This window comes from Culex pipiens, chromosome 1 (assembly GCF_016801865.2).
Source record: "Culex pipiens pallens isolate TS chromosome 1, TS_CPP_V2, whole genome shotgun sequence".
NCBI classification, from domain to species: domain Eukaryota; kingdom Metazoa; phylum Arthropoda; class Insecta; order Diptera; family Culicidae; genus Culex; species Culex pipiens.
In genome coordinates this window covers 137,391,769-137,403,942 of record NC_068937.1, presented here as the reverse complement: position 1 = coordinate 137,403,942, position 12,174 = coordinate 137,391,769, and the positions used below count along the sequence as shown (strand labels likewise).

Genomic DNA, 12,174 nt, shown 5'->3' with positions numbered 1-12,174 from the left:
TTGTTTACAAGAGTTATGTGCCCTAATGAAATGGAAGGCATGAAATGGTCGTCTATTTTCTCATTCACGACGCCTGTTTAACTGTTCACGTCGACGCCTGGAACTGTTCATTTATGTTTATTGGTTTTGGAAGCGGCAAGACAGGTTTAAAGGCAAGATAAAGGAATGTTTGGCTTTGTAACTAAAAATTTTGGGGATTTAAGATTAAAGTTATTTCAGATAGTTTAGTTAAGGTTTTGGCAGAAATGCTTCTAGGTGCAATGTACGACAAGACTACTGACGGACGTGACAGGACGAGGACCCCGTTTATAGGTTTTAACATCGAGATTTGTATTCCATAAACAAGTTATTTTATTTTTCGTTTTCCAGTGCGATTTTTTGATTCCATTTAGAGTTGGAATGCATAATAGTGTTTTGCTTTTTTTTTTTTGAATAACTGCTTTAGAGTTCCTTTATTAGGTTTTAAATTTAGATAAACGTAACCGTTCAATCAATCCAAGTTCTTACCACTCACACCTACACTAATTTTCTTTCACCTTCCCCCTCCCGATCCCCTATATCTTCCGGTGGTGTTCATTTTGTATGCAATACTAGTTCGGCCACTACCCTTTTTTCCACAAGAAACCGGACTTGGATTGACTTGAGGCCGCGTCCCCCACCTTGCTCCGTAAAACGAAAACGAAAACGAAATAAGAAATGAGGATTTTTTTCGTGTACCAGATTTTCTTTGCTGAAAAAACTATAATTTTGCAGAATACACCAAATCGATCAGAAAATTAGTTCACAAGACATAGATTTTCATATATCCACATGCTGCAAAGAAAAATAGATTCACGAAAACCTAGAGAATACGTCTTGAAAATTAGGCTTTGAAAAGTTTTTTTTTCAGTTTTAAATCATTATCATAGAAAAAGAGATCTCACGATTCTGAACGAAAAAGTATCAAAAATTTACTCAATTTGTAAAAAACAAACGACGAAAGGATGAAATACAATTTCGGATCATCAGAGTTCAAAACTAAAAAATTAACTTTTATTTATTGTTTTATGATTATGAGTATATTTTAACAGTGATTTTTGATGAGTAATATCTGAATATCAAATATTCTTTTGACTAAATTTCCATCTCGGCAAAAAAATCTTCGGCGAATTGTCCAACCCCCTTCTGAAATAACGTTCCTCTCTCATCCCACGACCCTTTAGGCAAACACGGTGGCCGCACCGTCGACTGGATGGACTCGACCGGCCGGGAGCTGTCCCTCTGGCAGAACATGATCAACAGACCAAACTTTTGGGTGGAAGGCGCCCTCGTCCTGCGGCCCTCGCTCGACAACGCCAAGTTCACGTCATAATTTTGCGAATCCCCCGTAGAACCACAACTGTCGGGGGAAGTCATGTAGTAGTGGGCTTCCCCCCAAACAATCTCTCCCCCTCCATCCCCCTATTTAGGAATATTCAGATCAGAATTGAAGTTCGAAGATATATACATTCCAAACCTTTGTGATGTGTTGCTTTACAACAACCTAATCATAGTTCTTAATCCAGTATTTTTAAGAAGTGTGACGAGAGAAAAAAAAGAGCATTTTTCGACAAAATACCTAACCTTATGAACGACAATGATGCTTAATGATGATCGGTGTTCAGATTAGACGAAGTACTATTGGAAGTATACCTTTTTACGGTTGAGTAAGTTTTTTATATCCTTTTATTTTTTCGACACTATATCGAGGAGGACGTTTGTCTCGGGTTAGAAAGCGCGCGCGCGAGAGAGAGAGAGTGAAGAGAGAGATGAGAGGATAGGAACACAAAACTACTCTTTTTGTGTGTGTAAATATGATAGCTATACACATTGCTGACAAAAGGAAAACAAAATCAAGGACAAAGCATTATTTATCTAAATGAGAATGAAAAACTAAAGCAAAGAGATTCTTCTTTTCCCTCCATTTACTCTAATAGATGTTGATAGACTATTTAAATTTTCCATGAAAAATGGTTACCATTTTCCAGTATCTTTACTACGACTCACAAAATCACACAAAAAACTCACAAATCAAAATAAAGTTGTGAACTTTTCCTCCCCCCGAAAAAAAATAACAAATTGTACATATTTCTACACCAGTTTGAAGTTTAAAAATTTTACCCAAAATCTACTCTTCTAAGCGCGGCGTGAATCTTTACGCAAATTCCGCCGCGACTGGAAGGCAAATCTAAAAAACACTGCGTTCAATGCAGAATTGGCAGGCGCGAGGGGCCGCCTTTTTCGGCGCAAAATTAAACCTACACCCAAAGCGCGAAACTGCTGACATCTAATGACACACCCCAAACACTGTCAAACAGTGCGATTTCGTTGCAATACACACACACACAGACAGAGAGAAGAGCGCGCGAGCGATCGCGCGCCGAGAGCGGAGAAAAGTTGGAGCTAAATCTTTATTGAAGAAACTATATTTACCTTTAAAGTGGGGCAGAGAACGCGGAAACAATTTCAAAGGGAAAGAGATGGACTGATTGAGATTGAGATCGAGCAAAAACTACGATAAAAGATGATTCTAAAACAACACACACACTTTACTAGTTTTGAGTAGATGGAGTAGATTGCGTGCAGAGGATCAAAACATACACACATTTACATATGTAGAAAATAAATTGTCGGAAAGGAAATAAAAACATGGACACACACACTAAAAAAATAGTTGGTATTTTGTGCGCGGCGAAACGCAGACGATAATGAAGAAGAAAACACAACTCTTATGAATAAAGCTTAACAAGCGAGTAAAACATTTAAAACAAACAAATATCGTATTGACTTACACATTTGAATTCTGAAAATTACTTTTCCGTAGTGAATTTGAACAGTTTTTTGATAATTCATTGAGAGAAAAAAAACATATAAATAACCATTATATTGCGAAAATTAGCAGAAAAAAGATACTTTTAGCAGTAGTATTGGTAGTTGTTTACGAACAGAAAAGTAAGTTAAGAAGACAAACAAACACACACACACTAACACAAAACAAGTCGAGCTCTAGTTTTCGTTCGTTCGAAAGTGTAGAGAGAATACATGCCAAACAGAGTTGATTTTGCAAGCTGCTGTGACTAAGGCTCAAAGAAAACAATTCATGAAAACAAAAAAAAAACTAGTAAAACATTACGTATAAATTGTACTTGCAGCAGTAGTGAAATTGTAGATAAATTTGTCCACGTTGTTTGGTTCTTCCCTGATTTCACCCCTGTGCGACACCTCATCAAAGCAACCGCGCCAACCGAGCCATACAAAAACAAAAAATCCGACCGCGCCGCGCGCCTGCTTAGATCTCTTTCCTTTCCGCTCTTTTGATGTTTGTATCCAGTTATTCTTGCAAGATGACGTATATACCGTGTAAACTATTTCTTCATATTACAAAATGAAAGCAAATCTGTTGAATATTATTAATCTACTTAAAGTAAACAAAACAAACAAAAACTCACTTTAGTGATAATCGACACACTTGGGCCAAATTTAAGCTCACTCATTGATGCAGATATCAACACACACAGCAAAAGAGGAAGAAGAAAACAAACTTGATGCGATGATGAGAAAAGAAGTTCGTCTCCAAGCTATGACACGGATGCTCAATTATATTATTTGTAACGATAGTGACGATTGCATGCAATTCTAACTGAAAACTGAAGCGTTTCTTACTAACTTTGTCTCAACAACAAAACAAAAAAAAACAAATCTGTGCAATCACAACAAACATGCCAACACACTCGAACAAAACAAAACACTTTATTCTTATGCTAGCTAGAATGGAAAAGCATGTTGTGCGAAGCAAACTTATCAATCATTAAGCTTAAATAATTAAAGAAAAAAATAAGAATATATTCATCTCGACCAACCGACACACACTTACACGAAATCGAAACATGAAAAGAAAAAAACCTAAACGACACCGACACTAAAAATCATTGAAACAAGAAAAAAACCCCTTGAGAACCATGTCGAAAGAAACAACCTAGCGTTAAAAACCAATAAACTTATTTATGAAAAATCACGTTTTTCCTTCCCCTCGCGAGGATCAACCTCAACTGGACCAAGGGGAAATCTTCCGACCACGTGTTTGGCGCACCACTTTTTAGCTTGTTGTTTTGATACTCCCGCGAGATTGTTGTAGGACCCTTTCCTGAGAAGAGCCAATGTAGAAAAAAAAGCGGAAGTAACCCTTACTTCCAAAAGAGTTGATCCTCGCAGCATGTGAGACTTCCTTTCTCGAAACTGAGCTCTAACAATTGGTAGATTGAGCATCCAAACACATACATGCATACGCAATTAAAATTACCACATAATTTAATCAAAGTAGTGCGTTTCAAGTTGCTTCAATTAACCAGATTTACTACAACAACAACAACAAAAACAGCCACATTAAAAACAGTAAAAAAGTTGCATAAAGTTAAATCTTGTTTGAGCTCAACAAGTAGTGGAAAGCGGAAATACCTAACCCCAAAAAACCGTAGAAATTTGTTCAATTTCAAAGGAAGTAACAACAAATCACACAAACCGACGGAAGAAGCCGAAAGTGGAAGGAAAAAGTGGAGCGAAGCGAACAAAAAAAAGTTATACACACACACATAATTTGCAATATACATGAAGAGCAAAACAAAAAACTTGAAACAAACTGCACTTTCATTGTCACCTGTCTGTCTCTCACACTCGCATTCCGCCCTCTTGTTTTGTCTTGCTGGCTTGCACTCTGTCTTGAGCTTTTTGGCATGTCATTTCCAGATTTTTTAGCAGTTTTGGTAAGTAAAAATGGTTATTTTTTCGTAGGGGTAACTCATGTGGTAATGTTGACTTTTGCAAGCAGTGATAAAACCTCACTTTTCGGCACCCGCAGCAAACGTTAAACCAGTTCAAACTTGCTGACGGATATTTTATCCGAATGAGGTTGTCAAAACGTGAGGTTATGTCGTTGCTGAATGTCACATCAATATTGATATATCTTGAGTTATTTTTAATAAATTATTCCCGATGACTTTTGAAGTTTCGTTTCAGACCAGCTCAATCAACAACACGCACACACACAACCTTCCGTCATCGACTGTTTAATGTTTTCAATCGCAATATTCTTTTACTATTATTTACTTTAATAAACTAACTCTTGTGTTTTAATCAGACCCCCTACATCGAGATCGAGTTCCGTGACGCCCCGAAAAAACGCATCAAGCGGAACCTGTCGCTGGACTGTGAGGAGAACGACAACGAGACCCGGTAAGAGTAAATTTCTCTGTAGTGTTGACTAGATTATGATACTGTCGATTAGTTATAAACTTTTGGATAATCCACATTTCGGTTTATCCAATTATCCGAACTCTTAAAATCCAATGAAAAATCTTTAAAATCGAAAAACAATTGAATTATCTATTATCCAAACTTCCTAGATAATCAATTCTGAACTAAACTATCTTATCCCACCCAGCTGCTGCCGGTACCCGCTGACGGTGGACTTTGAAAAGTTCGGCTGGGACTGGATCATCGCGCCGAAGCGGTACGAAGCTTCCTACTGCGCCGGCGAGTGCATGCTGAGCTTCCTGCCCAAGTACGAGCACACCCACGTGATGCAGCTCAGCACGTCGGCCATCCCGTGCTGCTCGCCGAAAAAGATGAGCCCCATCAAGCTGCTGTACTTCGATCTGAGCTACCGCGTCATTTACTCGACCATACCGAACATGATTGTGGAAAAGTGCAGTTGTTCCTAAAAGCAGTCGAAAATTTGGAGCAAAAAAAACTTCTTTTCGGTTTAAAGATAGCTAAAGAAAAAAGTGCAAGAATCTATGAGTCTGATTTGGGATCTTAAAATTCGAATTACAAGAACTAAATTATGAACTTGCAATTAAAAATCGACGCAACGGGTGATACGCGAAATTCTCGAAACGGAACGGACAATCTGAAATTTTAGGCTTACTCGACTTAACAAAAAAATAAATGAGAAAATTTGAACTATTGGATCGCTTCTAGGATTTTGATTTTGTGATAACTGTTTCTACTAAAAAAATGTAACCAAACAATAGATAATACAACGGATACGGTAATTTTGCGTTAACAAGTAAGAAACAACAAGCTATAGCGAAAGAGCACAGAAATACAAAACCATGGGGATAGATGGATATTTTAACCAAACATGAATCAGCAGCGCAGGCGATACATAAATTTGGAATTTGTGTGTGTTCAAAATTGTACATAATACGAGCAGTAACATGCGACGAGGCACCAGAAAAGTTTTTCTATAATTTAACTCAAACCATCAGTTAGAAGCTAAGTGTAGAAATTTTAATAGCTAAATAAAGTCTATCCGAACTAAACGAAAAAGGTTGTTTAGTCTTGAAAGAAAGTCCAACTTTTCCACGTTTGATCTGTGCTTCCTATCATACAACTTTAAGCAATTTAGCAACACTGCAATATCCAAGACACGAACCAAACACCTGGTCCGAGACTCACACCACAGTTTGCGAAACGAGTGACGCGGGAAGATTGCGTTTCAATTCGGGACTTCAAAGGCAAGTAGCCAAGTTCTAATATTTTATCAACTCAATCATTCAATTCATTGTAATGACTTACGTTGATGGCTTCGCATTTCGAAGTTCGCAAAGAGGCTTTTGAAATGTAATATAGTATCTTCGTATTCAGGTTACGGTTTTTGACTTCAAGCAGCGGCATACCGCATTGCCTCGTAAAGCTCTCGAGTTGGTATCCGGTAGATGTACAGGTAGCCATCAACGTTCTGTTGCGATTTATTAAACATTTTAAAGAACTTCCGCCCGGATACCGTACCTCAAGAGTCTTAAAAAATGCATTCGGCACGCATACTCCACCCGACAACCTGGTTTATCGCACCTTAGCACGTGTTATTCTAAGCGAGTCCAGTGACCCATACTGGAACCGGGAAAAGAAACCTCACCAGTCGATGGGCCAACACCTCCGGTTCGGTCGACAGCCAGATTGTCTGGCGTAAGCTCTTCGCACACCACGCTTGGTACCTACGGGAATATGCAGAATGGCCCTAGGTAATTCTGATCCAGTGGCTGAAAGTGCCCCACTTTTTACACATGGTGTAAATGTGCCCATCAAGTAAGTGAAGAACCAGGGAGGTACCGGTGCACAAACTCGTGTTCGGCCAATTACCGCCAGAACACCGAGTTGCGCTCGTATTTTGATTATTGTCTGCTTTCACAATATCCGATAAAGGCGATTAAAGAATCTTTTAGCAAATTGTGTTCTTAGCATCACTGGTCGAGTGGTCGCAGAGAAATTTTGCAACCCGTCGCTGTAGCTGTCATTCGGGCGCAAGGCTTTTAGATTATAACAGGTATGACGGGTTCACACACATAAACTATTCTTTATTAATGTTTATTATTGTTTTGAAAGATTTTGAAACTCCAGAAATGTTTGGTTGGGGACAAGAAATGCCGATACCATTTCAAAGTGTCCATAACTCAAGGTATCATCCACACATGACGTAGCAACATAGTAAATCGAGAAATTAAAAGTGAGAGTGTGTGCGTGCAACATGGAGTTAAAATTTTCAAAGTGCCATGGTAATCTTCACAGCAACTTCATACACTCAAAAAACCTTTCACCACATAGTTGCATGAAAATTCCAGTGGCAGCCAATTTTTAGCCCAAATCAATGTTTTACATGAGTCATGCAACAATCACCATGCATTCATGTCAACTCTTCTTGATTTTCACGCAGCATGCACACACACAACTATATGCCACGTGAAATTCATGTCTGAAAATTTGGAGGCGTGGCTTGCAGTCAGCTGAGTTTGGGTTTGCATGATTATAATGCAACCTTCGCATGGAAATTGGTATGGAAAAAAGTCATACACCATTTCATGCAACATTGTGGTGAAAAGTTGTTTGAGTGAGTGGTGGAAGGTGGAAGGTTGCATGAATTTCCTGTCTGAAAATTTCGGCTCGGTTGCCGATCGACAACCTCGAAGATTTTAATCATCAGTTCATTCTCGGCGCTTGACTTGGCAAGAAGCCGATAAGCTTGAGTTTTCTTTGAAAGGCGCATTAAAAAAGTTCGAGAGTCGTTTGCCTGTATTAATATTCCGTACCGGATGGTCAGTATTTTGCATTGTTTTTAAATAGATTTAACGCTAATTTGAGCTTTAATTTTTTTTTCTTTCCAGGAGACGGAATCCGACCGGACATCACAATGTTGGAACTTTATGGTAGTCAATACAGTTGACATCGGAAGGTGGCACCAAATAATCAGGACCTAGATCAGGACAAACACCACTAAAAGTGTCTCCCGTTGGCTGCTGCTCTGCTGCAACGGGAAAATCAACCAAAAAGAACTGAAGCCTTTTCTACAACTCAAAGCCATTCATCGCGACTTGGTGAAAAATACGTCGACCATTCGCACCATGCCGTCCTCAAGAAGTTGCTGCAGTTGTTGTAAATTGATGGATTTTATAGTGTTTTAGTGATTTACTTAGTGTGATAAGTGTTTTAAACGTTGTGTTCAAAGTTCAATACGTTTTTAAAATAAAATTATTTAAAATATCCAAGGGCGTATTATTAAATAAGAAGAATAAGAAATAATTTCATAAAAGAAAAATAAGCAGCAAAAAGCCGCAATAAAAGTCATGCAGTCTCCACGTGACGATCATGTGGATAACGCATGAAAGGTCATGCATATCTCACGTGAAGTTCATGCTAATTCCACCTGATGCGATAGTGAACAGCTATCATGGGTCGGCATGCTGAAGATTTTGCTTCCACCGGGAATTCACGTCAATGTTGCATGATTACCAATATGGAAAAAAATCACCTATATGTTCATGCAGCTTTGTGGTGAAAACTATTTTGAGTGTAGAAAGTTTAACTCCATGTTGCACACACTCTCACTTTTAATTTCTCGATTAGAAGCGGCCCGGGGTATAGAGTTATCTAAGCCCGCGCTCACGCACACTAGCACGCCATTTCCCAGTTAACTCAATCCTAATTCTGAAACGGAATCTAATTAGAATCGTATACAAATTCCGTTTCAAACGCAACAACCGGTTCCGTGTTCGAACCGGTTGTTGCGTTTGAAACGGAATTTGTATACGATTCTAATTAGATTCCGTTTCAGAATTCGGATTGATTTGACTGGGTTGTTTTGCTGTCAGGTATTGCTTATTGCGAGATAAAATCACGTTTCTCCTTCGCTGTGAATGACAGGAGATTATAGCCGCCAAACTACCGCGGCACATGGTTGGAACTCCATACATTCTGTTAGCCCAAAAAGTGTGACGATTGGTGAGATCTGTCGCTGGTATAGTGTAAATTTGTCCAAGCTAGTCACAGCCTACTAATCATAAACAACTGTCAAATTTGAACCTCTTATACCACTCGCAGATTGACAGACAGACCTTGTTTTCGTTTTATCTACCAATTCTGCATGACATGATCGATTTATGGAGATTATGTTGCTTTAGTGGCGCGATTCCTTGCCAACACTTCATTTTATATGCACTTCTTCAACAGTTAAACTTGCTCACACTCGTAATTTCACTGATCGGGGGTTTAAAAATGAATGGAGCAGATTTTGAAGTTGCGAATGGGGGATGAGAGGAAGACGACCTCCCATATTTTTGTTCGATGTCACAGAATTCAAGCCATTTTATCAGCACTAGCTAAATACCTGTTCTTAAACGAATAGAATGATGAGCCATGATTATTGAACATGCAATTTTTAACTGCACAGATTTTTCCGGCATTTTGGAGCATGAAAAGTAGATAAACTGCAAAAACAAACGGCTGGCACGAGAGGCGCGCGATAAGAAAAATGAAAATTAAAATCATGGCATGCTGCGATTTTGTTTACTTGAGGCATCTTCTCAGTATACCAGTTTTGATCGGACGAGGGGTCAATGCATATTTCATGTAGCCGGTATCTGTTTACGATTAAATGACATTCTACATAACAACCAAAATTTTGTAAAAAAATATTAACTAAAAAATTGAACGGTAATAATAGGAAACTTACTAAAAAATTAAAATTTGGTTTTGAGTAATATAAAAGAAAAACACATAGGTTACATAATGTTACATAACGTTTGGAGCCAGCGTGACAAAGTGTGACATAGGAGGGAGGGGGGTTATTTTTGGCCGATTTTAGCGTGACATACTTTATGGATAACGCCCAAGGCGGTCACCTTTGGCCCTTTAAAAGTTTCTGAGTTTTATTACAAGGGTTCAGACAAAAATGATGAAGTTAAATTGCACGCCGAAGTGGCGTTAAGTCAACATTATGTGCTGGATGGAAATACATGATTTTATCCAAAACTAATAATAAATAATTTGCTACTTTTAATCATTTTATAAAATTCTAAATATTCTAACTACACGCACTATGGACGACCCATCGGTGCAAAAACTGCCATAAAAACTGGTAGAAAAGTTGCAGCTCTCCACCGCGAGAGGCAGCACCTGTACTGTCCTCGTTTTTGAACCTGAAGCATATGGAGCCAAGTCCAATTCAAAACATGGTTCCGAAATTTGTTCGCATCAGTATCACCACCTAGCGTGGATGCCTGAAGTTACTACACTGTTAACTTTGAATATTAGACAAGATAATGTTGTATAACACACGCTACAGGTCACGCGCACTAATCTGATTTTGAATAAGTGGCATAATTTTTGAATTGACCGTTGCTACTGGTTTATTTTTGTTTTCAACTTATTCCCTAGCATAAACGAGTTGCATACATTGTGTAAATATGTAAACAGTCTCCTTAAATAGGGTTGGCGGTAATTGATATGAAAAATTACGTATGTTTATAAATTAAAATTTCTAAAATTCTTTGGGAGGGATAATGCGTGTTTCAAGTTTTTCTTATCTTTCCGTAAAATAAGTCTTTCGGTGTTACTCAACAGATGGCCAGTTGGCCTGGCTTCAGCCCCAGTCAGACCCGGTGGCTTTTTTCGAGTCAAGATTTGTCTTATCCGTCGGATGGGGAAGTGAACATTGGTTCAGACCTAATCTAGATCGTTAGCTTAGTCCAGGTGTAGGAGTCGCTGGTAGGCAGTTGGACTCACAATCCAAAGGTCGTCAGTTCGAATCCTATCGAGAGGAATGCATCATCCACCATACGGTAGATTAAGTAACGTTTTACCATTCGTTAACATGTTGAAGTAGTTATTGATATACTGAATAAACATTTTGACAAATAATCTGATGACCTAAATTTGTACCTTTGTTTGACAGTTGACAGGCGAAAAAACAATCACTTTGGGGACAGGAAACTTTGCCGTTCTCAAGCAAACTTTTAAAATAATATCCGGCATTTTTGGGAAAGGTCGGTTTCTTTTGACAACGTTGGCAAGCCGGATTTTTTTAAATTTGGTCGCTGTTTGACGGATTTCTTGGCTGTATTTTGCAAGAGGAATCGGTCCACCGGTGAACAGATTTCTTTTCAGGAGGAAATGAGAACTTGGGACAAGTTTGTTAACAATGTCCAGCAAGAGGAATCCGTCCAACGGTGGACGGATTCCTTCTGCAAAACAATGCATAGAAAGCCGTCCACTGGGCAACCAGTTCTCTTGCCAACTTACAGCTATTCTTGAACGCCCAACTGTTGTAAGCCAACATCACGTGCATGATGAAATTACATGCTATTCCCCTTTAAATTCATAATAAAATTATGCTGCAAAAGTATTCAAGAAAAAAACGAACCGACTTACGGTAGTTGTACTGTATACTGTTTACAAACATTATACGAGGCTTTTTTGACGTTATACCACTGTGGGGTACACGGTCAGCAGCGAACGGGCAAAACAGGCAACAAATGGGAAATCAAAGTGAGACCAGGAAAAAAAATCGCTTTTGTTCGAGCTTGCCTCTATATGCCTGAAGTTCCACATATGTGACCGCGGTATAAAAATCAGCAGGTTGAACTGAAATTCTACGTTGATTTGACTGTCAATTTGATTTGTTTTGAATATTTTCCAATAAGTCAGCTGTAAACTCAAGGCAACCTTTGACAACAGCCAAAAATTTGTTTTACGGTTGTCATGCGGCTGTCATGCGACCATTATCTTGCGGTCGTTTCACCACGCGTGAACTCTAATTATTGACGCCCGCAGTAATACAAAATTTAACCTCAATCTTTTTCGTGTACGTACACGCTATACATACGC

General features: G+C 38.7%; 2 protein-coding genes across 7 annotated transcripts in view; both read left to right on the top strand.

The window, feature by feature from the left end:
- Positions 1-3,717, top strand: part of LOC120422123 (uncharacterized) — a 151,437-nt gene extending 147,720 nt beyond the window's left edge. For all 6 annotated transcript variants that reach the window (XM_052706289.1, XM_052706287.1, XM_052706286.1 and 3 more), the window contains one exon: positions 1,203-3,717. In XM_052706289.1, coding sequence (XP_052562249.1) covers positions 1,203-1,351 — 149 coding nt within the window. In that variant the 3' untranslated portion in view covers positions 1,352-3,717. The remainder of the gene's footprint in view (positions 1-1,202) is intronic.
- Positions 3,718-5,146: 1,429 nt separating this feature from the next.
- LOC120422122 (growth/differentiation factor 8-like) lies at positions 5,147-6,345 on the top strand (the record flags this gene model as incomplete). Its single annotated transcript, XM_039585492.2, has 2 exons — positions 5,147-5,247; positions 5,456-6,345. Coding segments are annotated over 2 exons (381 nt in total), but the record flags the coding sequence as incomplete, so codon positions are not given.
- Positions 6,346-12,174: the final 5,829 nt, after the last annotated feature.